Source organism: Callospermophilus lateralis, chromosome 2 (genome assembly GCF_048772815.1).
Source record: "Callospermophilus lateralis isolate mCalLat2 chromosome 2, mCalLat2.hap1, whole genome shotgun sequence".
In the NCBI taxonomy this organism is placed as follows: Eukaryota; Metazoa; Chordata; class Mammalia; order Rodentia; family Sciuridae; genus Callospermophilus; species Callospermophilus lateralis.
The window spans coordinates 43,028,266-43,055,601 of record NC_135306.1 but is presented as its reverse complement, the minus strand read 5'-3'; the positions used below and the strand labels follow the sequence as shown (position 1 = coordinate 43,055,601).

General features: G+C 40.6%; 1 protein-coding gene and 1 non-coding gene across 3 annotated transcripts in view; one reads left to right on the top strand and one right to left on the bottom strand.

Annotated features, from left to right (window-relative positions):
* Positions 1–27,336, bottom strand: part of Mob3b (MOB kinase activator 3B) — a 185,925-nt gene that overhangs the window by 101,409 nt on the left and 57,180 nt on the right. For both annotated transcript variants that reach the window (XM_076845927.2, XM_076845928.2), the window contains exon 2: positions 17,038–17,653. In XM_076845927.2, coding sequence (XP_076702042.1) covers positions 17,038–17,455 — 418 coding nt within the window. In that variant the 5' untranslated portion in view covers positions 17,456–17,653. The remainder of the gene's footprint in view (positions 1–17,037; positions 17,654–27,336) is intronic.
* Positions 13,466–13,538, top strand: Trnae-uuc (transfer RNA glutamic acid (anticodon UUC)). Its single transcript has one exon. It is a non-coding gene; the product is annotated as a tRNA-Glu (tRNA).

The window sequence follows — 27,336 nt, the reverse complement described above, 5'->3', positions numbered from 1 at the left end:
AAGCATAAAGAAGGCTGGGGTGGCTAGAATCTGATGGGCAGGGGCAAAAAAAAGCAAGAGAAGGTCAGAGAAATAGCCAGGGAGTTGCTCAGGAAGAGGTCCAGGAGGCCATGGTAAGGATTTAGGATTTTATTCTTGTTGCAGTGGAAAGATATTGAGTTGGTTTTTTGGTTGTATTTATTTATTTATTTTATTTTAGCAGAGTAGTAATATGATCTGTGGTTTCAAAGAAAATAATTATTTGCTATGTTTGGAACAGGCTGAAGAGTTATGCCCCTGTTGGCACTAAGATCTCTTAGAAAGTCAAAGATAACTAAAGGAAAAAGTAAAAAGAGATCTGATATTCAAAATATTTTACTTCCCCTCCGCTATTATATAAAGTTTTTCATATACTCCAGTCCTTTTGGTAATTTTTAAGTCTTCAACTTAAACAACTGCCTTCAACTACTACCAACGGCAGAACATGGTCATCCGAGCTCTGCCTTTTGAAACTCACTGATGCATCTTACATTTGTCAAGCTCATTATTTATGAGCAGTGAGCTACATAGTGACGTGAGAGTCGTCCTCAGGGACACATCTGCCTGTCTTACACTTGCCACGGCTTATCTCCAAGGAAAGAAAAAGGCTTCAGTTTTTTATCATGTCATTAAAGAAACATGCTGTGGTATTTTTAGACTGGACCCTTCTTAAAGCATGGGATAATGACTTTGCTGACTCCTATTGATAACAAAAACACATCCAGGAGCTATGGAAACAGTGATACCAAGTTACTATTTCTCAAATTAAGAAGGGCTGCTGAAGTGGATGAATAGGGACCCCTCTCCATTTTTTCCTTCTTCTATTTAGTTGTAACACTATTAAGACAGATACAACTAGTTTACCTTGCAGAAGCTGGATTCACAGGCAGCAGCCACAGTAAATAATCAAAAAACAGTGAGAATTCTTTGTTATTGTTTTTTGAGTCAGGCCCTTGTCACATTGCCAGGCTGACCTCAAATGCAAGAGCCTCCTGTCTTAGCCTCCTGAGTGGTTGGGGTTACATGCGTGTACCACCATGCCCAGCTCTGAGAATTCCTTTAAGGAAAAAGGCAACGGCAGTTTTACTTACTCCCCCATACGGCTGCTTCCACTTCAGCAAAAGAGTATTAACTTTAGAAAAAGTCCTCCAGGAAATTCAGGCACTAGCAGCCAGAAGAGAACTTGTAGAGAGTTCTAAGTTCCTGTTGAGAGTGCTGTGCCCACCCAATGCTGTGGCTGACTTTAAAACTTTTTTTTTTTTTTTTTTTGGTACTGAGAATTGAATCCGTAAGTGCTTTATCACTGAGTTACATCTTAGCCCTTTTTAAAAATTATTGTTTTTTTATTTTAAGACAGGGTCTTTCTGAGTTGCTAAGGCTGGCCTCCAACTTACCATCCTCTTGCCTCAGTCTCTAGAGTCACAGGGATTATAGGCTTGCACCACTGGCTGTGGCTGACTTCAGAACTGCTGTTTCTGAATAGAAAGTAGAGGTCCCTTCAGTGGAAGGAAGTTCTAGACCCCTGTAGATCCAAGAGGATAAGGAAGGTGCTTGGTGCAATCTCAGTAGGCAGCAACTGAGGGAGCCCTACCGGCTAGGCAGAATGCTGGGGCAAGAGGACTAGGTACTGGCAAGGGAATTAGAGATTGGCCAATGTTCTGCATGGAAAGGATTGGCATTAAGGAAGGGGGACTCTACCATTGGTCTGGATATCAGGGGTAGGACTCCATTATGGAAAAACTGGGCAGAACTTAAATAGATCTAGTGGGTCTATTTGTTGGGTAACTTTAAAAGTTCACTTTGAATAGTATGAAGTTTCCTCAGAAAACGAAAAATTAGAACTACAAAAGATCTAGCTATACTGCTTCTGGGTATTTTTCTGAAGGAAATGAAGTCAGCATACAAAAAAAAATAACTGCATACTATTCATAATAGTCAATATATGGAATCAGCTTAGGTGCCTGTCAACAGATGAATGAATATGATTTCTATCACAATGGAGAATTATTCAGCCATAAAGAATGAAATCCTGTCATTTGCAGGAAAATAGATGCAACTGGAAGACCTCCTATCAAGTGAATAAGCCAGATATAGAAGGATAAGCAGCCCTAGTTTTCTCCCATATGTGAAAACTAAAATTTAAAAAAAAAAAAAAAAAAAAAAAAAAAAAGATCTGGGAACTATTAGAGAAGTGGGGAGTGGGTGGGGGCAGGCAAGAGAAAATAGAAGGGAGGGTACATGACCAAAGCACAACATATGCAGGTATGGAAATGTCAGTGAAATCCACTAATTTGTTCAATTAATATACATTATTAATAATTATTTTTAAAAGACTAAAAAAGAAAAGTTCACTTTGACAATGTCTTCTTGTCAGATTGTCCTGGAAAAGGCTATGATACTTTATCTGAAAACCCTGAGCCGCCGGTGTTGGTCACATTTCCCCTGGGCCAACAGAGTGCCACAGGGGCCCTTCCTCAAAGGCCAGCTGCTGTATAGCACGACATGGGGGGTGGGGTGACAAGGGGCTGTCGGAGATGAAATGCACACCTGTGGCACCTGAAATAACATCAAGTCCAGTCAGCCCACGTGTCATCCTAGACTGATAAGTACAGCCAGGGAATCATCCCAGAGATCCTGGTGTTAAAGAGCAGGAAAGAGGGTCAACAGACTAGGAAGTAAAAATGAAAAGCAGACAGATAGTCAGAATCCATACTCTGGGTTGAATATTAAAAGTTGCAAGCACCAAATTATATCGGTTCTCTCATTTGTTAGCTGTGAAACTATAGGGCATAACGTGTAGCAAGTTGGCATACCTTCATCTTCTCCCCCGCCCCCCACTTCCCTTTCTTCCTAGCCAGGAGACTTTTATCTTTAAAAGACACTCATACAATCAACCCTCAGCACACACAAAAAAATTATTGAAACATCTGTCTCATCTTATTAATGGTAGGTTCAGACAACTGACATAGGTCTTCCTAGTTTCAAAAGGCCTTGAGTCAAACTCCACATATTCCAGATACAAGGAGAAATTATCAAAGCCATGAGTTGAAACCTCTTATCTATGTAGTATCTCTTCTGTCAGGGCCTCATGCCTTAATGTCATCGAGGAGCTAAACATTCTGCTCCTTCAAATTATCCTTTCATTTTTCATCCTTCACTTTGCATCCCCCTCTCAAGCAGTCTTTGAATGTATTTATGTTTGTAGATTATGCAAAGGCATGCAAGTACGTGCCAAGAATGCTCATCTCACAGATGCTCCTGGCATAGCGGGAAAAAAACACAAAGGAGTCAGAAACACCAGCAGGTCTCAGCACACGGTGTGACTTGTGTGACCATGTCACCTCTCTGAGCCTCATTCCCCTTATCTGGAAAATAGGCAAAGCCCACCTTTTTTAAAAGATTGTCATGAAAAGTAATGAGCAATGAAATGTGTCTAATCTACAGTAGAAACTCAATGAATGGGAGACACCATTATTTTAGTGTCTGCATAAAATGAAAGCTAGATAGGGCATAACCTGCTTAGCAAGGCAAGTATGAGATTGGCCTCTGACACGAACACTGAAATCACATTTCTTGGGGCATAAAATATTTTCTAAACCCCATTCAGAAACTAGTCTGTCCACAGAGGATAACTCAGAGCTGCTCCTCTGCAGGGTGAAGCAATGCAGCCATGTCTGGCTTATGCTAACCAATGGCTGTCTCCCTCATGGTACCGTCTATTATTAAATTCAGTTAATGCTGAATTGAATTATCTATGGAAAGGGCAGGGTCCCAGATAATCCAAAAGAGCAAGTACTGTGCTTTCTAAATCATTAATTCAATTTATTTTCCATAATAACTACTTTATAATATTAATAAAATCCTGGATAATGCTTGGCATTCTATAAAAATCCACATCATTTGATGATGGAAAGAAACTCATGACCTCTCTGACTCAGACAGAAAGCCCTCCTGAACTTCAATAGCTGTTGTATACAATTTGCAAGGTAGGTAAGAGAGGTAGTCTCTAATGACATTCTAATGTAATGTATGAGACAATAATTATATCAATGCCATTCAAATTTTATAATACTTCCTACATGCACATGAAGTACCACCAGTTAAATGTCTAGTCTGAATTAGTTCATTAGATCAGTGTGAATGTAGTGCTGAAGAAATCAGAGAGCTAACTTTTTTTTTTTTTTTTCAGAGACCAATTAGCATCTTTCTTTTTGTGGTCCCCCAAGAGTGTGTGATAGGGACACCGCAGTGACTAGGGAAAAGTCATCAGCTCTCCTGGATAAATACCACAAAGCATATGTCCTACTAATCAATGGGCCCTCTGAACCTTGCTTTCTAAGAGGTTTATATTCCTATGATACTATGATGTACCTTTAACCAGAGACATACTGTGAAATTCTCAATGCAACCTCAATTTGTATTTATTCAATCAACATTGCCAAGTGCATACTGCGTGCAGAGGACTGCCTCCGCAATTGCTTTATCTATAGCAGGGGTCTTCCAAGCATGTACGGATCCTTGGGAGTCCTCTTGGCAACAAGTATTCAAGTTCAGGAGAGCTTTCTCTCTGGGTCAAGGAGGTCACGGGTTTCTTCACAACATCCATTGTTACATAGCTATGAATCCCTGGGGTTCCTTTCAGAGGTACACAGAGTCCTCCCCTTTCCAGCTACATGTCTGTGTGAGCCTGAACTTGAAGCAAAACAACATATCAGAATCCACTGTTGTGCAGAAGCAGATGTGAGAATCCCTTAGTCTACTAGAAAATCACAAGTTAAAGAGACTTGTAAAAGGTAATATAATGCCACTCTTCTTCCTCAAAAAATTTACTTTGTTTTGGGAAATACAATTATTTTTCATTTAAAGATATTATTTGTTACATATATATTAAGTTTATTATTTTTAATGAGTTAATTAATATTTCTAAAATGTCCTAAGTTTAATTTCTAATATGATAGTTACTAATACATATAACCCACATAAACAAAAGATCTCTGGGATTTTCGATAATTTTTAAGAGTAGGAAGAGGTTCTGAGACCAAAAGAGTTTTGAGAACCACTGTTCTAAATCTCTCTCATCTGAACTTTACAGCAATTCAAGTCCCTTTGTCCATGTTGTCTTGGAAGAATTTATTGCTATCTAAAATGATCAATCATCCATCTTCCTATTATTTTAGCCTGCGCCACTCTGGAAATACCAAGTTCCTAAGCGTCCATATCTACATAAACCATTTCTCTCTTTCTTTTATCATTCTAATACTGAAGCTCTTCAAGCATTAAATGGTGTGTTATAGTTGGATGTGCTGGCACATGACTGGAATCCCAGCGACTGGGAGGCTGAGGCAGGAGGATTGAACATTCAAGGCCAGTCTTAGCAAAATGATGAGATTCTCAGCAAGACACCATCTCAAAAAATGAAAAGGACTGGGGGATGTAGTTCAGTGGTTTAAAAAAAAATATATTGAGGAATTAACAGGGGAGAAAAATCAACTACATCTGTGATTTTACAGATTTCATCTTTTATTTTCTCTTTCTGAGGAATTCAAGTTAATCCAAACAGGCACCCCAACTCTTCAGTGCCTTCATCATTAGAGAGGCCACTCTCTGGACCACCTTCTACTCTTATACACTCTTCTGAGTTGACTCAAAAGCCAGGCACTCAGACTTCAAGAACAACCACCAGGGTTTTTGATAAGACGGTGACAATTTAGTTTGCTTTTAGGACACTTCCTGACCATGCCCAGAATTTCATTAGCATTGGCACTAGATTGGACTTCAGGGTACCAATGTATGCATGTCTGGTCTCTTCCATTGAGTTGTCAATGGTCAACTTTAAATAATTAAAAGAGGAGTAGCATACGTATGAAACACATTCTTTTTTTGCACTTCTGCATAATCACTAATCAAACACAGCATTTCCCCTCATGTCGTCCCATGAAAGAATATTCTGAGAGAACACAGCCATTGTACTAATCTCATGCCCCTAGTGATTCGATTCAGTTTCCAGTAAACGGAAATATCTGCCATTTACTTCACTCATCCTCAAGTTGAGGAGTAGGGAAGAAAAAAAAAGAAAATATAAAATATCCCACATAAACCTACTTTTTTTCCTCCATCCTGTAAATGTACTGGGAAGAAAGGAGACGAACTCTTTCAAGGTAATCATGAAGGTATGTTTCACAAGCACATTGGAACTTTAAATAGAAACATATATGAAAAAGCCAATCTAAATTTTTCAACTTGAAAAGAAATGTTTTATCCCTACTTAATCTCTATCATTTTAAGAAAATTAGGAGTTATAGACATTGCTTTTATCTTATTTGTTTTTAAGTTATTCTGTTTTTGGAAGGGGGAAACGTCGTAATTTCACTGAAGGTAGCTTAACAAAAAGCTCTATAGGTTTGTAGTTAGGCAAGTCTGGATGCTAAGCCTGGATCAACCACCTACTATACAGGTGACTTTGGGAGTAAAAATGTACTGTTTCCTTATTTGAAAATAGGATTAGCAATAATAATAGTCAATCAGGGATACTATGTGGATTAGAAAAAAATATATACATATTTGGGGGCGAACACAGTGCTCACCCCCAAAATAGGTAATTAACATTAGTTAAAATATAACTGTATTTTTTGAACTTTGAAATTACTGCCTTACACACAAAAAATGGAATCTATGGAATCTATTCAGCTGATATTCAAGTTTTGATTAATTGATAGCCTAATGGATGTGGAAAAAATTCTTTCCATGATTATAGTAACTGACGTTATCTATGGCTTTTCTTAATTTTTACTTCAATCGAGAGATAAATGGACATAGGATACTTTACGTAAAATTCTATAAAACCAGGGAGTATAAAGTACAATAAATCAGAGGTCTTCTCTTTTTATGTCACCGTGAAAAGGAAATTAAGCTAAAATTTATTCAGCACTTAACAAGAACAGGCCAAGTGCTTGACTTGCATGATGTCACTTAATTCTCGTGACCTTACAAAGAAGGTTTTATTATTCTTACCCACTTTTCAGATAAGGAGAGAGTCTCGGAGAGGTCCAGGGATCACCAAGTTTACATAGCCCACAGGGAAAGGAGAAGATCTAAATCAGAACTGAACATGAGCCCTTAACCTTGACACTAATTCTGGAACACAGAATTCAAGTGGGTCATTATTCCACATGCTTCGATAGCTTACTGCCCTCAGATGTGTCCTGGGACCTGGGACCAATTGTTGACATATTTGTTCACATTTCTCTTCTGAGACATGGAAGATAGCTGGCCTTAGTGGTAAGCTCTTTTTCCCCACTATGGGATGGCCACATATCTGATGGCCATAACAGTGAATCTCCAATATTCAACAACGCTCTTCCTTCTGCTGCAGGTGGCTATGGCAGGTTCCCTGGCTGGGCCAGGCAATCACAGTGATGTTGAGGGAAGGGTTAGTGATCCCCCAGTGCTGAGGCCAATTTGTGCTGTCCCATTAGGCATTAGGGCTCCATCACTTCAGCTAGACCAGAAGCCAGGTGGGAGCCTGTCATTGCCTGCAGGTTGCCAGGGGATGTGACACAGGAAGTGGGCAATAAACCAACATCCAATTATTGCCTGGAGCTTCTCCCTTAAATCATCACTGCTCTCCAGTGCTGGTGACCTGGGCAGCGTGATGGGAATCACTAAAAGCCTATTGTTTCCTCGAAGAACATTTTTTTCCCCTTAGAAATAGCTAAGACATCAGTTTGTCTCCTGAGAAGGCATCTTAATTTCTAAAGGATCCATTAAATGTATCACTATAAGATGTGTGCACATAATAAAAGGATTCTTTGCCAAGCTTTCTTTCAATATAAAACTTTACCTGAGAACTAAAAATACTGGCCAAGTGACACAATAAGGCAGCCACCTCAGGACTTTCAGGAATACATTTGTTCTTTAATATACATTATACAGTGGCATCAGTTAATTTATATTGGCACAATAGCAACTACTTTCTACAGTGTCAAGCAGGGTCCTGCCGCCTATAGCAAAAACAAGAAGTGAAAGTGGCTTTGTGTAGGCCACATTTGCTGCACACATGAAATGTCCTCTCCAGTTCTATTATGCACCCCTTCCTGCTTCTAGCTGTCAATGCCAGGGGAAATCAGTCTCATCCCTGCGATGTTTCTGTTCCTTCCATTGGTTCCACAAGATAGAGCAAAAGACGAGGGGAACATGAATGATCAACTGCATGCGCAAAGGCTTGATCTAGTTATGAATTTCCCCCGAGGTTCCTTCCTTTCTCAGTTCCGTTCATCTGTTGAGTCTACTTCATCACACTGAGACTGTGTGGTATGTAGGAAACTAACATTTCAACCTTAGCCACTCTATGTCCCAACATTGTGCCAGGTGTTCTACATGTAGCATGATATTTAATACTCTCAACAGTCCCACCAAGTATGTACTTTCCAATGCATTTGCAGACAAGGAAACAGGCTCAGAGAGACTGAACATTTGCTAATAAAAGTTGATGACTAGGATCACACTCAGGTCTTACAGGGACTATTATGCCTATTCCCTTTAACCACCCCTCCTCCCTTCCCAAACTGGCTTGTCTTCCCAGATCATCCCTTTCACTAGAAGACTGAAGGGGAAAACTTGATTATGTGAGGGGAAATATGGATAGAATTATCAATTAGAATTTTAAATTAGCATGAAGTTTTAAAGAATGGTTTCCTCTGCAGAGGCCTCTACAGGTAAGACCTCTCTAGGCCTACAAAGGTACTCTGTCAATCCAAAGGGGAGGCAGGGCACTGGTGGGGAGCAGAGAGAAGGCCTCTGGGGTCAGGGCCCTGCTGCTATGTCCCTTCACACTTGGTGCTGAGCTGGCCTGCCTCCCCAAGCACCACTAGCTTGCAGGGCTCAGCCTTTGTTGATGCCATGGCTACAAGTGACCAGCCACTAATGGAGCAGCAGATGCCCCCTTCCCTACTCAATTATGGCCTTTTTTTTTAATCGCTGGCCTCCACTGAATATCACATGTCCCAATTTCCCTTCCCAGCTGGTGCTGAGATGTAACAACTTGTCACCTGAGATATGGCCCATTAAAATTACATTGCACAGGTAATGGAGAACCCAGAGCAAGTCGGGACAGCAAGTGATTAGCCTTAACTTACAGAACTGTCTTCAAGCCTCTGTCTCCACTGTCTTTTGCTCTGCTTCTTAGCATATTGGAGGCTCTTTCCAGAGGTATCTCTTGGGATTTGTTGAGAAGGGATGGTTATTTAACACTGTCCTCATTAACTCAGCCACCAAGTCACTAAAGTATCGGGTCGCAATATAAGGGTAGAGTTGTGACCCTCCACAAAGCACCATCAATTCTCTAGTGGCAGTAGTGAAGGCTTGGGGGAGGGGAGTAGATTCAGCTGTCTCTGCATGTTCTCCACAAATAACCAACTGAACAAACTTGGGTAGTTCCAGATTTTAGAAGAGGCAAGTTCTTGAAAGGCACAGAGTCTTAGACTTCCCACCTGCAGTAATTTGCATCAAATGTAGGAGCCTGTTGCAAGGCCCTCCTGTGACTGCTGGTTTTCTCTTAGGATGTTCTTTAGAGAGGATTCAACAACTGAGGTGGTAGTCAGGGGAAACCCAAGGGCAATGCTTACTCTGGGGTAAGAACACCAAGGACTTGAGAGGTTGGTGTAGTGAGAACAGGGCTTTGGAGCCCAGCTGTGTTCTCTGTGCTGCCTGTGTGATCCTCGGCAAGTTATATTTTTGAGTCTCACTTTTCTGGTCTGTGAAATGGAAATCATACTACTACTGCCTGATGAACTTGTTTTACAGGTTAAATGATGTACCATACATAAAATGTTAAGATAGTATGAATTCAGAAAGTGGCAAATTTCCTTTTATGCCCTCCCAACTAGTAAATTCCTAGGAACCAAACAATTTACCAGATTCCAAAAGCAAATCCTGTTTGCAGAGCCTTGGAAACACTTCCCAGTTCACAAGACTATTTGGGGGAAGCAGGGAAGAGGGGGCTCTACTCCTGGCAGTAATGGTTTGAGGACACTTACTCTATTTTTGAGAGTTACAATCCAAGTAACCTTACCCAACATTGGTTTTAATAAGCAGATTGCCCTAGATGGGACCAGTGGGCACTCCCCGACTTCTCTAGCTAACCTGCACTCACTCTCTGCTGTGGTTAGCTGATTTGATATTGGACATGAGCAGATTTAGCACTCTTGTCTTTTGAAAACCAACAATACAGACCCATCCTAGTGACTGTCTCCCTAAAGATTTAGGTGGTCATCCCTGAAGCAAGGATTTGGTCTAGCCCCAAAAGAAACAGTAGAATTTTCCAAAGCCTATGAAATATGACAACCTGAAGAATCTGTGATTCCAATCACAGAGTGATTCAGCAAGGAAGTCTGATACTTTTTGTAAAATCTTATTGAGTCTTAAAATACAGTTTATTATTCTGCAGATATGATTCAGAAATTGTCTAGTAGTCTCCATGCATTTTGTCTAATAGTTATATAGAAATGCCTGGAGGTGGAGGAGAGAACACTAACATACATTTATTTTTAGTAACTCATGTCTCAAACTCTGGGATATGTGTTTACACTCATATTGTCTCATTTAATCCTTACAATGGCATGATAAAGTCAGGATTACAATCCTTAGTTAACAATCAGAAAAATAGAAACTTAGAGATAACATCACATAGCAGCTCATAAAGGGCAGAGCTAATTACTTAAACCCAAATCTGTGTATGAGTCTACAGTGTTAGTTCTACCATATTGTAAATACATTTTGTTGAATGCACATTTTTGTCTTGCCAGAGTTATGTGGATTCATATCTAAACTTAAAAATATAAGGGAGACACACAGCAGAAAATTTAAAAGTTAAAACATACACGCTAATTATAAACTGAACCCTTCACCATCCCAAGTCTGAAAAGCCCATCCCTAGGGGCATTTTTACATTCTCACATTCCTTGCCACAATATTTTGAAGGAGGATGAAATCAGATGTGGTCTCATGAGACAGATTGCCAAAGGGATACAGCCATTTCCACAGTGCATCTGACCACTGGATAAACTACTCATGTTAGAAAAATGTGCAGAGTGATTTTAGCAACCAGCCATCTGGACATTATACAAACTGCTCAAAGACAGGGACTCTGGATGCTTTGCTCTGTTGGTAACTAAAATAAGACCTGATCCTGCACAGCAAACACTCATTGAATGGGTGAGTGAGTGAATGAATGAATGAATAGTAGCAGCAGGGAATGGTGGACTAGCAATGGGTTTTTATGAGGCTAAGGAATCTTCTGCCCAATCTCAGAAGGGAGCATGGAAGTTACAGTACCTGGACACATTCCCGAGGCATTGTGGTGGTGATTTTTTTAGAGGAGCAAAAACCAAAACAATAACCATGTATTTAAAAGTTCTAGGGGAAAAAAATGAAAATTTCTCCATCCTACACATCTAGCTAAAACCATTCATTGAAAAGCCTCCAACCACTGAAGGAAGATCTGTGAAATAATGATACACACTATGAACCATAGTAGAGTGTGATGACAGCACAGATTTTTGACTAAACTCAAACTCTTGACTCCTAAATTCTGTAGTAGCAGTGCAAGAGTAAGAAAGCCCTTTATCTTGTTTAAATGTCAGCTTTCTCAGTGGTAAAACAGAATGTTAACTTCATTTTTACTCCATTTGAGCTACTGTAGGAATTAAGAAAGACTAAGTAGCAGGTACTGTCTAGTGTTCAGCAGGCTCCATAGAGGTAAATTCACTTTCCCTCTTCTTTTCCCTGATCTTTCCTGACACAAGACTATTTGGGGGAGGCAGGGAAGAGGGGCTCCACTCCTGGCTCCCATTTTATTAAAAAAACAAACCAACAACAACAACAACACAGACACGCACACACAGACGTGGGTGAGCTTATGTAATTGTGTTTTATGTGTTCTTATTCCTCCTTTTCAAAGACTTTTAAAAAACAAATGAGTCAGAGAAGTTCTAAGCTTTCTACCCAATTTTTTCCCTGAGTTTCAGAACTAAAATATTACCTTATTATATAACAGAAAAACGGGGAAGCAAGAGGCAAGAACACAGAACTTATTCTAATTAGACAGCAACAGAATTTTTTTTTTTTTTAAATGTCTGTGGTTTTCTGTTTTTCTGTCTTGGCTGTTATCTCTGAAGGTGGTTACAGAGAGAATCCAGGAGATAGCCCTTGCTTCTGAAGTTTGCGCTGTTTTAAGGACTTCCCAGAAACATCTGTTGAGTTCCTTACAAAGGAAGCCCTAGGCGTTCAAGGGAAAGTGGAGGAGACTGTGGTTTACAAGGGAGCCACATCTGTTTGGTATTCTCCCATCGGGGAAAGCTGGACTTCTGGACCAGCACAGGTCTCCTTGTTAAACTTGAATCTAGCAACAGATGAAAGCCTTTCTTAGTGTTTCAATGGCAGAGACCAACAGCCGTTTATATCCTTTAATTCCTAACTAAGGGTGAAGCCTTCACAGCTGTTGGTATTTTCCGGTTCCATTTCCTTGGATCACAGTGGCAAGGAAGTGAAGTTTGACCCCCCACCCCCAGTCCCCAAGCAGGAACACAGAAAGATGCCCAAGATTGAAAGCTGAAAATTCTAAGCAGAAGTCCCCGTTTCTTGCCCTCCCAGAGATCTGCTGTTTGCCTAGAATTCTTTTTAACGTTATCCGGACAGACATCTTGATGGTTTCCATGATAATGAGTCATGACAGCGCAAAGATCAAAAGGAATAAAAGTAGGCTAGAATCAGGGGGAGGAAGAAATGGAGTGTAGAAGAGAAAGTGGCTCCTAAAAGTAGGTCCAAAAGACACCAACATCTGAAAGCAAATCACAGAGATACGTGGGATGCTGATGAATATCCTCATAGTGATGGGGGATGCTGGTCCTTTTTAATCAACCCCTAACATTTCACCTTGGAAAAGCTAAACAGAAAACGAAACAAGGTAGAAAGAAACAAGGTGCAGAAAGTAATCAAGAATGTTGACAAAGAGATTCAGAGACACGTGTTACACTTGCTTTGTCCATCAGTGCCATATACATATTGGACTTGAAAAGGTTATTTTGCATCCACCTGTCTATCCATCCAATCATTTATAAGGTAAGAGGACTGGACTTTGTGCTGGGATATTCAAATGCATAGGACGTTTCCTATAATTTTAAGGAGTTCACATTCTAATAGTTGAAAGCCTCAAAGGAGGACATAGCTCTCAGCTGGGCCTCCAAGGATGCACAAGGATTGCCTAGACAGAGAAGTGGATGGTTATAGAGAGAACATGGGGAAAAAAACAAAATAGGAAACTGAATGCTTCCGAGGGAAGAACAAAAATTCTGAGTGGTTACAATTAACGGAAGAGTGGTGTGTGTTTATGAAAACTGAAGGTTCATAAGGAACTCAAACAACTCATCAGAAATAACCAAATTAGAGGGCTGGGGATATAGCTCAGTTGGTAGAGTGCTTGCCTTTCATGCACAAGGCCCTGGGTTCAATCCCCAGCACCACCCCAAAAAAAAAAAAAAAGGAAAGAAAGAACTCAATTAAAAATACACAAAAGAGTCTGTAGTCCCAGCAACTAAGAAGGGCAAAGTATGAGGATCCCAAGTTCAAAAACCAACCTCAGCAACTTAGCAAGTCCCTAAGCAACTTAGCAGAGACCCTATCTCAAAATTTTTAAAAAGGGCTGGGGATGAGGCTCAGTGGTTAAGTACCCTGGATTCAATCCCCATTACCAAATAAATAAATAAAAGTTTTTAAAACAATAATAAATACAAATACACAAAGGATCTGTCTGAATAGACTTTTCTCAAAACAAGACTTGCAAATGGCCAACAGGTATATGAGTGGATAATGAAAACCGTGGTGTATGCATAAAGTTGTATATATCCAGTAGATGAATGGATAAAAAAAAGTAGCATATATACACAATGAAATAATATTCAGTCTTTGAAAGGAAGAAAATCCTGTGATTTATGGATGAACCTAGAGATTATGTTAAGTGAAAAAAGTCAGGCTAAGAAAGACAAATAACATATGATCTTATTTATATATGAAATCCAAAAAAGTTTAATTTGTAAGAGTAGAGTAGAATGGGTGCTACCAGGGGTTGGGGAAGGGGTAGCTGGGGAGATGTTTGTCAAGGGACACAGAATTTCAGTTGGTTAAAAGAAATAAGTTCTTGAAATCACTAGTACAACATAGTGACTAAAGTCTTTTTTTGTTGTTGTCCTAATTAGTTTACACATGACAATAAATGCATTTTGACACATTGTATACAAATGAAATACAACTTCTCATTCCTCTGACTGTAAAAAAGTGCTGAGTCACACCACTAATATGATCATACATGCATATGGCATAATAATGTCTGTCTCATTCTACTGTCCTTCCCATCCCCACTACCTCATCCCTTCCCTCACTCCCCTGTGCACATCAAGTGTTTTTTGCTTTGTTTTGTTTTGTTTTTTCTTTTTTTTAATTAATTATTTTTAAATTTTTTCTCACAATAGAGTGCATTACATTCATATTTTTTTTGCATTGCAATTCTTAATATACCTTTATACCACAATTTATCAAATCTCTGTTTTGTTTTTTTTAAATACAGGTTTTTAGGTCTCACCTAAGAGATTCTAATTTAGTTGTTAAGGGGAAGGATCAAGAATTTGTATTTTGAACAGAAGGCCCAAGTAATTCTGACATAATAAAAGTTTGATGACTCTAACTTATATAGCTTAATGTTCCCCAAAAGGTGATGACAATCTTTCTTCTATTTTTTAAAGTAAAGATACTGGGTCAAATTAGGAAACACCACATACTAAAGTATTCTCTTCTTGGAAATTCATAATGCACAGTGGCATATTAAAAGTCCTGTGGTAAAGAAATCAAGTTCACTCAGTATTTCCCAGATGTATTTTTTCATGGGAGTGGGGTGGGCGAATCATAGTAAGAGCTCTCAGAATACCAGAGGGCTATGGACCACGGACTAGATAGAACTGAAACAGAGGAGTCAAACTGTTCCCTGAGCATACTGAATAAGGAAATGTCTAGAAAAAGAAAGCAAAGTCAGTGACTCTGGGGGACACAAAGGCATCCAACCATTTCCTCCAAAGTCTAAAACCTCCTATGATGCCCTGTTTTCCAAGCAGACAGCCAGAAGCTGCTTTGCTCTCAAGTAACACACATGGCTCTTCATTGCAATTCCTGTTCAGCAATGCTATCTGGTAACCACAGCTGCCAGGGAGAAGGAGTGCCCAGAGCTCAAAGTATCCAGGAGCAGGCACAGGGGAAGGACCAAAGAGGAGGTATCTTTGTGCACATTTATCTATCTTTATTGTTATCATATGTTCTGCTCAGAGCTTTGCCCATTGTTTCTAAGTTTTCTGGAAGAGGAAAATTCCTCCCAGCACTGTAAGTAGCCTCTGGCAGTCAATGAAAGTGCAAAAAAGACAAGAGCCTGAGGAATTCCCATCCTTCCCAGGTGCCCAGAGGAGTTTTTTTTTAACCTACCTTCTGTGCCTCTATGTACACTACCAGAGTCCACCTCCTTCCTGCTTACAAGAGACAAGAGATAAAGAGGGAATTGGAAAAGCCATAGCAAAGGATTCTGACAAATCGGTTTGTGTGCTGAATATTTCAAGATGTACCATACGACACCAATCAATTCATACACATTTTTTTTTTTTTGGTATAAACTTAATTACTTCCATGTGGCCCTTCTCAACTTTCCACATGCCTCATGGGGACACCCCCCCATCCAAAAGTGATTTCAACAGTGTGCTTCAAGTACTTTTTTTCAAAAATGCCACAGTCATCTCAGAGCTTTTCAAGAAGGCTTTCTAATAGCACAATATTTATTCAATCATTCCAGAAATATTTCCTGAGAGCCCCCACAGGCTTCAGGACACTGTACTAGGCACTGCAGATATGATAATGGAAGTGGAGTATTGTTCATTCCTGTTGAGCCCCAGGAATAAAACACTGAATTTTAAATTTAGCCCACCAATGGTCCACAGCAGAAAGAAATACAAGAGACAGAGAAGGTTTGGTCCTTCCTCTTAAGTTTCATGGCTTATAGTACAAAACAAACCAAAGCATTTGCATTTCAAGAGTTCTGGCAGGTCCAGCAGCTCTGCAAGGGTTGGAGTTAACAATGCAGCTTGGAATTAATAAGCTATGATAGGAGAGGGAGCAGAATGCCAGGATCTTCATTTCCCCAAAATGTGAACCCCTATTTGTTTGCTCCCCAATTCATGGATTCCTACACTGGAGCTTATTAATCCTAAAAGATAAATATTGCCAGTAATGCACCAGAGTCAATATAACCTTAAGTAGTCAATCAAGAAACAAAAATCTTACCAAGATAACTGGGTAAGTGTGGAGTCTAGTCCTAAGAAAGCCAATAAGATCAAATCTAACATTGGATCAGTGTTCTCCAGTATGTGACACAAGTACCACTGGGGGCCACAAAGTAACAGTGCTTCATAAATGATTTTTTAAAATTTCAATAACGTTCTTAGGTATGGAGAAAAAAAATCACAGGTATATGACTGATAGAATTTGAGAAGCTGGGCATCATGGTGAGTGCCAATTTCAATAAGGTTCTTAGGTATGGAGGAAAAAAAATTACAGGTATATGACTGATAGAATTTGAGAAGCTGGGCATCATGGTGAGTGCCATAATCCCGGTGACTTGAGAGGCTGAGGCAGAAGGATCACAAGTTCAAGGCCAGCTTCTGCAATTTAGTGAGGCCCTAGGCAACTTAGTGAGACCCTATCTCAAAACCAAAGCTAAAAAGGGTTGGGGATATGACTCAGAGCCCCTGGATTCAATCTCCAAACAGAAAAAAGAAAAGATAAAAATAGAATTGGGGGAAATACTGCCATGGGTATTGTCCAGCATCACAGGCAGCTGGGGAGAATCCCCTTCTGCATACTTTTTGAGCTTGGGTAGTGATAGGTATCAAAAAAATAAACAAATAAAGCCTGAGAAGCTGGTCATGGACTTACCCACACATGTTGGAAATATATCCTCATTATTGATCTGGACCTCGATCCAATCCATAAGAAGATTCATGTACTGGGGAGCTGGCAATGCAGTCGGTTTCTTATACTTAAGGTCATCCTGCCACCGATACTCATATTTGGGGCCCCCTGACATCACAGGGCAGGTCTGCTCGGTACAGAATTCACAGATGGTGCCATAGATGAGGTTGATACGATTGAAGAAGTCCACCACGTGCACTGCCACCCAGTCATTCTGGTCTTCCCCACTAGGCAGCTGCACGGCTGCCTTCAGGTCCACGCCTGAGTTGAGGGACGCCTGAGCCCGCTTGTGCAGCTCAAACCTCTGTGTGCCAGGTTCAAATTTTCTCTTGGGCCGAAAGGTCTTGTCCTTGTTGAACACCTGCTTCAGGGCTATAGACATGGTTTCCTCCTTCTCTTCCTTTCTTTTACAGGAAGCAAAAAGGCACTTGGAACTTTTCAGTGAGAGATCACAGCCCAACAGCGTTTTCCACTGCCAGCCTTCTGGCCCCAGCCTTGCAGCCTCCAACTTATAATCTCTCTTAAATGGCCCCTCCCATCTTCTTCTTCAGTGATATCCAAGGGAACTTCATGTTCCTTCCTAAAGGCAGAAGAGAAGGGAATTTGTGAGTGGTCTGTTTGCATTTAAGAAATGACAGAGCAGGGCATGTTGGCACACATCCGTAATTCCAGTGACTCAGGAGGCTGAGGCAGGAGGATCACGAGTTCAAAGCCAGCCTCAGCAACTTAGCAAGGCCTTAAGCAACTCAGTGAGACCCTGTCAAAATTAAAAATAAAAAGGGCTGGGTATGTGGCTCATTGATTAAGCATCCCTGGGTTCAATCCCTGGAAAGAGAGAAAGAAAGAAAAGAGGAAGGAAGGGGGAGAGAAGGAGGGAAGGAAGGAAGAACCGATGAACGAACAGAGGCTTAGGCACCATTTCCTGGCTGTGGGGCTTCTATTTAGGTTTATAGACAGGAAGTTAAACCTGTAAATCTGCACTGGTGCAGTGAACCATACAAATGACTATAGAAGAAAAGGCATCACTTTCTTCCTTCTCCACCTTTGTCAAATCTCTGCTGGCTCTTCTCTGGGTGATCACAGCTCAATGGGCCTCTCTAAGGTAGCAAGGGCAAGTGTGTGGGCCAATGACCTTTATAGTCTCCTTTTCAGAGCTTCCTCCATTGGCCCTCCTGAGTAAGTATATCATTACTCCTCCTATTCCAGGAAGAGATGATCAGAGCAGGAGTGGCTATCTCACCTAGCTGGCTAATCAGAATTTCTCTATAGGGAATTTGGAATCAAATTACAAATTCCAAATTCCAACTTTTGTTGGATATGATTCAGGAAAGGTAATGAAGAATGGGTCTGGTTGAGCCCTATTTGGACCAAGTGTAGTGAAGTTGAGAAAGATGAACTGTAAAACCAAAGAGGAAGACAGCAAAGAAGAAAAGGAAGGAAGAGGGAGGTGGTGAGAGAAATAGTTATTAACATGCAGAGAAACAGATAAAAGATCAAGAGGACTTAGGGAGAAGAGAAAAAGGAGACAGACAATGAGAAAGGAAAAGTGGTTTCTTTAGTCTCAAATAATCTAGGAAGTGGTTCCAAATCCTCTTGAAGCTTAGCTGTGCTTCCTGCCTTTGGGATTCATTTGTTTTTCCTACATTAGTCAAATAAATCCCTTATTTTAATTCAGCTAACTTGAGTGAATTTTGTTTTTCTCCAACAATTCTTAATTATGACAGGATTTGTCACCCCTACAATATGCCACTTTTTTATATTCTTAATGTCATAGCCTAGCTAGCACTTTGCCATAGAGTTGTCCAATAGAACTTTCAATGATAGTGTGCAAATGTTATACACACACACATACACACACACACACACACACACACACACACACACATATATATTTGTGCAATATGGTATAGCCAATAGTCACATGTGTCTAATGAGTAATTGGATTGTGGCTGTGTTACCTTTTACTGCATCTTAATTAGCTTAAATGTAAACAGGCACGTGTGGCTACTGGCTACCATATTGGATGGAACAACTTTTAAGTATTCAAGGTTTTCTTCTCCAATTTTCTCATTTGACCCTCAAAAAATTAAGTGAAGTTTATCGGTTTATAGCAGCTACAGTAAATTTAGAGCAGGTATTCTTCTTCCTGGATCTCTAAGAAATAAAATTACTTGCCTAACGAGGTTCTACAACTAGTAGAGGACACAGTTGGGATTGAAATTCTTTCATTGACCCCTAGGAAATGCTCTTTCCATGTGACCTAATTTTATAAAAAGTGATATCTTTCTTTTTTTTTATTAGTTGCTCATGACAATACAATGATCTTGACATATCATACATTTAATTCAAATGGGGTATGAATTCTCATTTTTCCATGTAAAGTGATATCTTTCAACCTGCCTTCAACCTGCTGGTTCATGAATCTCCCTTTTAGCCAGAGCTTCATCTCTTTTTACCTTTTATTCACACATTCCCCCCAAAGACTACTAGTTTAAAGTGCTGGAGGTGAGAGCTCCCACCCACAGGTCATACTCTTAACAGATTCAGAAGAGCCCAACATGGAATCTATTTAAAAGGACTTGAAGCACAATCCCACTGAACTGCTTTATTCCCACCTGAAATGGATTCTGTTGTCCCATAATCAAACGTGGCTTGGTGATGCATTTGATCTTAAGTTATTAAGGCAAAAAAATATTCCTGAGAAATCTCCATTCCCTCGTGCAGATGCTGCTCTTTGCTCAGAACTGCTGGCCAGCCTGCTGAGTGGCTCCCTGCAGCTCTCTCTGCCTGCTCACCTCCTCTCTCCCCACCCTGCCATCTTGCTAAGAAGGTTTTCACTGAAATACCCTATCTGGGAGGTGGTTCTTTTCCCTCCTTCTCAAAGTCATTGAGCATTCAGTGCCTCCCCCAACAAAGAGATCCATGTGGAAAAGCAGGTCACAAGGCTCGCTGCCTGAGGCAGTCTGTAAAATCACACTCCAGGGAAAGTGCTGTGGACTCTAGGGAAAGGAAGGGGCAATCTCAGCCCAAAAGAATTACTTCCCAAAAGCTTAGCCTGCTTGAAAACAGGCCTGAGAAAAATGGAGGGTCTTAAAAGGGCATTTCCAAAATAAAAGGGTAAGCTAGAGGTTGGGAAGATAGAGAATGGTGAGGATTTAAAAAAAAAAAAAAAAGACAATAGTCCCTCTATGTTTCCAATGCTTAATTGCTGAGAGTGAAGCAGTCACAACCCAGCAGCTGCCTTTCCAACGTCTCCAGTAAAGAGGACTGGCTGTTCTGTTATTCTGATAATGAGGGTACCATCCATTCCCACGGCCCTCAGAGCATCTTCTTTCATGGCTTTATATGATTCTGCTGTCTCCTGTGGCCTGGAGTGTCCACTTGTGTGGACACCATTACATGTGCCAGGTTCTCGTGCACACCACAAAGTCTATTTGTCACCTCGGATAGGAGCATGTGAATGGGACAGAATAATCATGGCAAATCCTCAAAATCTTTCAGTGGCTGGTACTCAGAAATATATATATTTTTTTCTTCTAGACATACTTAAAAAACAAACTTTAAGATATCAGTCTCTTGAACGGGTTGGGTGTTTACCCAAAACTTAACCAGCTTTAAAATGACCTTCTCATTTTGTCTCCATTTAACAGGCTTCCTTGGGGGGAAAAGACATCTTTGAAGGCTTATTTCCCAGCTGAGTCTCTTAACTGTAGCTCTTGGCCACCATTTATTAAATTCCACGTGTATCACTAACATTCCTGATCCTCCCCACACATTGTATGGTTGAAGTTATGACCATTTTTTTTTTTAAATTGAGGTTCAACTAGATGGAATAATTGCTAGGAATCACAAGGTTATGAGATGGTAAGGCTAAATTTTGAACCCATATCTCTGTCACTGAAACACACATGAAGGTTTCTCACTAAAGCAGTTTTCACCCCTTGAACCTTATGTTTTCAAAGTTCCTGCTCCTGTTTTCAATTTCCTCACAAATAAGGCTATAAGGGAAACCAGAATGGGCAGTATCATCATCCCCATTCTATAGATGAGCACATAGAAGCTCTGATCTCCTAGTGCTGGATTGAACCTGTGAATCATTCTGATGTGGCTGGTCATGAGGTTGACTCTTCTGGGGAAAACTTTTCCTCTACAAGGAAGTTCCTCTACAGGGAAATGGTTGGTCAGGTGGGCCCCCATGCTTAAAGACAACAGCAATCAGGATGGGTAAGAATAGACTCATCATGCCACCAAATGACTGAACAAAGAGGCATCATTTGTGTCTTGTGCTAAGTGTCAGGCATAGATTTTGAAACGAAAAAGGGAACACCGAGCACTCCTGGCCTTACTTTCCATCCCTTATCCCAACTAGGACCCTATCTGTGATTGATTCTGACAGCTAACTAAATGGTTAGAGCAATGTTTGTCACATGTTAATGTGAGACTCCTGTTAAAATGAAGGTTCTGATTCAACTGGTCTGGATGGCAGCTAAAAGTCCGCATTTCTAACAAGCTCCCAGGTGATGCCAAATCTACTGGTCCATGGATGACACTTTAAGTATCAAGGCCTGACCTAACTAAAGGATTTTTGTTAGAAATGCACTCTCAGGCTGCACCCCAGACCTAGTAGATCTAAATGGGCACTTTAACAAAATCTTAGAAGAATATGCTTTGAGAAGCCTGCGGTTGGAGGGATGCCTGGCTGGAATAAACAAATAAACTTTCAGTTGTTTTGCTGACAGTTTGCTTCAACTCTTCAGTTGAATGTGCATATAATTGGTGGGAGGGGGTGAAGAGAAACTCACTGTTGTGACTACAACTGCCTTGGCAGATGGTGACAATGACCCCGTTTTTTGATCTGGATCGATTTGGATAGCATAGCACCCAGCACCTAGGAAGTCCCCAGTGTATACCTTTTCATAATGCCAGATGGGAAGCAGCTGCTGCTACTGCAGTCGCATGTGTGGAAGTTTCTTGGGCTCAGTAAAATGTAGCACTAGCAAGAACACAGTGATTATTCTCTGTCCTTGTCTAGTGTCCAGAAAGAAAATGAAAAGTTCTAAGTTTTGCACCCTGGGTACAAAATCTAAGCAAATTTTGTTAGGAATAGTACCTATTAAAAGGCTGATTCTCAAGAAATATTTGAAACTAATTGCTCATTCAAATAATAAACATCTACTAAAGACCTTTTATTTGCCAGGGTTAAGCACTAAGGACACAGGGTTAATTAATTAATATTTGGGTCCTGTCTATGAAGAGCTCATAATTTTGTGTCTAGAGTTGAGGTGAAGCTGAGATTTTGCTTTTTAATGCTATAATCTTAATGCACCAGAGTGGATACCATGGATACCACCAGCATGACTCTCTCGGCTTATTACTTAGGTTAGGAATGAAAAAGACAACAAGAAGTAAGATCTTAGGAAAGAGAAAACGGAAGTCCAAATAAACAACATAAAACTGACAGAATCTCCATGCATTCTCCATATTTTATGCTTAATAGGTCAATTTAGCAATAAACCATAATGAATTACAAAATATGCTGAGAGAATTCAGCCGGGCTACAAGGGGATGTTGATGAGGTAACTAAGCAACGTTGGCAACATAAGTTCTTATTTTTCTTTTCCTATTGATGTTTTCTGCCTCATTAGCTGAAAATCAGAGTCCTTGCCAAGGATAAGGAAGAAATGAAACAACTCCCACTCACTCCGGAGGACTCCATCTTCTCCAGCTGTGACCACCTCTGAGACACCTTGGTGGAGCAGAAAGGGTAAAAAGGACCAGGAACAACAGGGACCAAAGTTGACACATGGTGGAGGAAAAAAAGTTCAAAATCTCATCTGTGGGGAAGGACCAGCTGGCACAGCAATTCACTATAAGAAGATCATAAGAGAAATACCCCAGCCAGTGCAGTGGTGCATGCCTTTGTAATCTCAGGCACTTGGGAGGTTGAGGCAAGAGAACCACAAGTTCAAGTTCATCCTGGATAACTTAGCAAAGACTGTTTCAAAATAATAAGGGCTGAGGATACAGCTCAGTGGTACAGCTCCTGGGTTCAATCCCCAGTATTGTAAGAATAAATAAAAGCCCCAGAAACACCCTACAAAGAAGGTACAATGTCATCTTTGTGATCAGAGGCCCCAGGAGCAGGAACAATGCTGGCACAGAGCCAACTTCACTGAATATTTGCTGAATGAATTAATAAAAGATAATGAATAAAGAATACTTTACATTAAAGTGAAACCACAAAAGTGAAACCAAATCAGACCTCCTGTGTATAGTTATTTGGTGATTCTACTTCAACCTGAAGCTCACTGCCAACTCACTGAGTCTGGATATGCCGACTTCTGGGCTCCTCTGCAGCTACATGCCCACCCACTGAAGGAACAAGTCCATCTCCCTTTCAAAGGGACACTCCTTTCTTCTGTGCTATCTAAAATTCCTGTTCTTCAGAACCAAAGAATGACAACTGTGATTTCTCATCCTCCCCCTCTATTTTCCTCTTTATGGCTAGAATAGTCCTTGGAACTTTCCTCCTATACCTCAAATATTGAATTAAAGTAGATTAGGTTTTTATTTTAGGGTTGTGTGTGTGTGAATAAAATGAACATCATCTGACTACCCCATGCTCTTCTTAAAGGATGTGCCTAACGCTGCCATTCTGTCCACCCTTGTGCACTGTTTTACTCCTAATCTCAGTAGATGCTATATTTGCTGACGAGACAACCCCCAAATTGAAGAAGATTCCTGTCTGATAAGCAGTTTTACTTTCTTTTCCCCCAACTAACCCACCTCCTCAACTTAGAGCTGCTGTATCGTTGCACTTTGTTAAATCAGTTGGGGGAAACAGGGCTGCCTCACATGAATCTTTAAAGACATGCACAATTTCAGAGTTTCAAAATACCCATGTTATTTCTAAACACAGACGAAGTTAGGAGGAACAGGTGCAGCCCTACACAAGTGTGAATCTTGACCCTCACTCCCCATCATCTTCTAGCTCTTCAATACCCAACTGAGTTGTCTCATCTGCTTCTTTATTTGCGATGAATGCAAACATTCTAACATTAAAAGTATGAGTAAGTATTCCAAAAATGAAAATATTGCATGCCACTCACATGCTACTGCAACAGCAATAGCAGAAATGGGTGAAGGCATAGGTAGTTTTGGCAAAGACCCATAATAATTTACCATGTCCCACCAGAGGAGGACTGTTACATCTTCATTGCTGTGACCAAAACGCCAGATCAGAACAATTTAGAGGAGGAAAAAATTATTTTTGCTCAGTTTTAGAGGTTCAGTCCATGGCAGACCAACTCCATTGCTCTGGGCCCAAGGCAGAATATCACAGTGGAAGGGTGTCGTGAAGGGAAGCTGCTCCACTCATGGTGCCAGGAGGCAGAGAGAAGGGAAGGGGCTGCAGGGAAGAGGAACCCTTCCAGAGCATGTACACAGTGACCCACCTCTTCTAGCCACACCCCACTGGCCTGTTGCTGCCTAGTTAGTTCAGTTAAACTAGGAAGGACTGATTAGGCTACAGGTCTCATAATCTAATCATTTCATTTTTGAATATTCTTTCATTAACCTAGGACTTTTGAGGGACACCTCATATCCAAACTGTAACATTCTGCCCCAAGTCCCCAGAAGTTCATGTCTATCTCACAATGGAAAAGGCATTTAGTTGATTTCCAAGAGTTCCACAGTCTTAATAGTTCCAGCGTTTCCCAAAATTCTAATTCCAAAGTCTCATCTGAGACTCAAGGCAAACTCTTGGCTGTGAGCCTTTGTAATAATCAAAAGCGAGTTACATGCATATAGTATCTCACGGCACAGAGTAAACATTTCCATTCCAAAAGGGAGGAATAGGGGCATGAAAGGAAGGGATGGAACCAAAACAAAATCAAAACCCAGCCAGGCAAATGGGTCCTGTAACTCTGCATACAGCATGTAGGTCACATGCCTATAAGATGTGCTCTCCAAAAGACTTGGTCAGCCCTGCTCCTTTGGCCCAGCATTCATGACCTTTCTCAGCCTGGCTCTTTCCATAGCCAGCATCTTTTCTCAGAAGCAGTCCACATTACTGGCATCTTTTAATTCCTAGAGTCTCCACTCCAGTTTTGGCTTCACATTCACAGCTTCATGCATCCCCCACCTGGGGAGCACCCCCAGGGACTCCGATTTTGCTACACTTTGTTTGGCTTTCCAGACCTGCCACTGAAATCTCCAAGGAAACCTCCATGACTCCTTAACTCCAACCTTCTGCATTCCTGCAGAATCAGCACCATGTGGCTGGCACCTAGGACTGAACTCAGCTGCCCCAGTAGTTAGGTCCCATGGCATCATGGCTAAAGTGGCCTCTGAGTGCCTAGGTGACTCAACAAGGGGAAACAACTCCCTAAGACCCCTTACTAGCTGGTTATCCTCATGCTCGCTCTCTCTCTCTCTCTCTCTCTCATAACTTTAATTAATTATATATATATATAGTGCTGAGAATCAAACCCAGCGCCTTGCACATGCTAGGCGAGTGCTCTACAGCTGAACCACAACCCCACCCCATCCCACCCCATGGTCTCTTAAAGGAGTTTTTGCTTTTAAACCCTTGAGCCTCAAGCCATCTTTTCTATTATTTCTGTGCAAAGTACTTGACTTCTCTTTAGTGGTGGTAACATCTTCAACAATAAGCCTTCCTTGTCATCAGTTTTACAGGCACTATTTTTCTGGCCAAACTGCAATTTTAAAATTCTACTCTGCTTTCTGTTCCCAGTTTTATTCCAGTAAATCTGGCTAAAAGCTGTTAGCAATACTCATGACACTGACTGAATAATATACTGCCTTGAAATTTTCTCCACTAGATTAATTAGTCCATCACCTTTGGCCTCACACAAAGTCTCAGCACATGGTCAAAATATAGACAATTCTTTTGCCAGAAAACAACACAAATGTCATCTAGTCCAATTCACAATAGAATCCTCATGCCCTTCTGAAACCTCACAATGAGCACAATCTTTACTGTCAGCATTCCTATTAGCATTCTAGTCTTTTAAGCTCCAAGTAGAATTGCCCACTAAACTCCGCTAACAACATTCTAAGGCTTCCCCAGCCTGCATTTCCAAACTCTTCTAAACTGTTTCTACAAACCAGATCCAAAGGCTGCTGAATCACAGGGTCAGGTTAGTCATAGCAACGATCCCACTCTTGATACCAATTTTTGTGTTAGTCAGATTTTCATCACAGTGGCCAAAATACCTGACTAGAACAATTTAGAAGAGAAAAAGTTTACTATGGCCCATGGTTTCAGAGGTTCAGTCCATGGTGGGTGGACTCCATTGCTCTGGGCCCAAGCTGAGGCAGAACATCATGGTGGAAGGGTGTGATGGAGGGAAGCTGCTCCATTCACGATGGCCAGGAAGCAAAGAGTGATGAAAAGTCAGAGACCTCAGGGAAAATGAACCCTTTCAGGGCATATTCCCAGGGACCCACCCCCTTCAGCCATGACCCACCTGCCAACAGTTACCACCCAGTTAAGTCTACTTAAATTAGGATGGACTGATTAGGTTACAGCTCTCATCCGATCACTTCATTTCTGAATATTCCCAACTTTAACCCAGGAGCTTTTGGGGGAATGTCTCATATACAAACCATAATAAGGATCTTCAGTAGCAAGAGTAGAAAGGGCAGAAGATAAGGAAAGAGAGGAATTTATTTGGTGTGTTTTAATGACACCACATACTCACAATCCATAAAAGAAAGAAATACCTTTTAAGTTTTTTTTTTTTCTTTTTCTTAAAAAAAGAAAATAAATGTTCTCTTAAATAAAGGCTTTTTAGATACCAGTACAGACTGGCTTGGGTGGCTAGCAATAAGGACAATGGAGACTCTTTGGCCCAAACTTGGGATAGGATTGATCTAACCTTACCACAGTTTTAAAAATAGATAGTGAAGGCAAAATTATTATAAGAGCTCAGTTGACCCATTTAATTTTTATAATAGACATTTTAATGATTTTATCGACATTTTAAAAGGAACAAGAGAAAAGGTAAAACACTTCTTCAATTCAATAGAAATTTGTGATGTTATTTTCAGATCTTTTGACCAGTTAGAAAATATTCATTTTTGTGGTTAAAAAAAAAAACAAACCCATGATTTGAGAAACATAATATCTATGTCAGGTGAGGTAGGAGAAAGTTAGATGAGTAGGGAACTACAGACAATGCTAATACAACAACTGAAATAAAGAATTCAGACAGATCAACCAATACCAGGAAAAAGGTC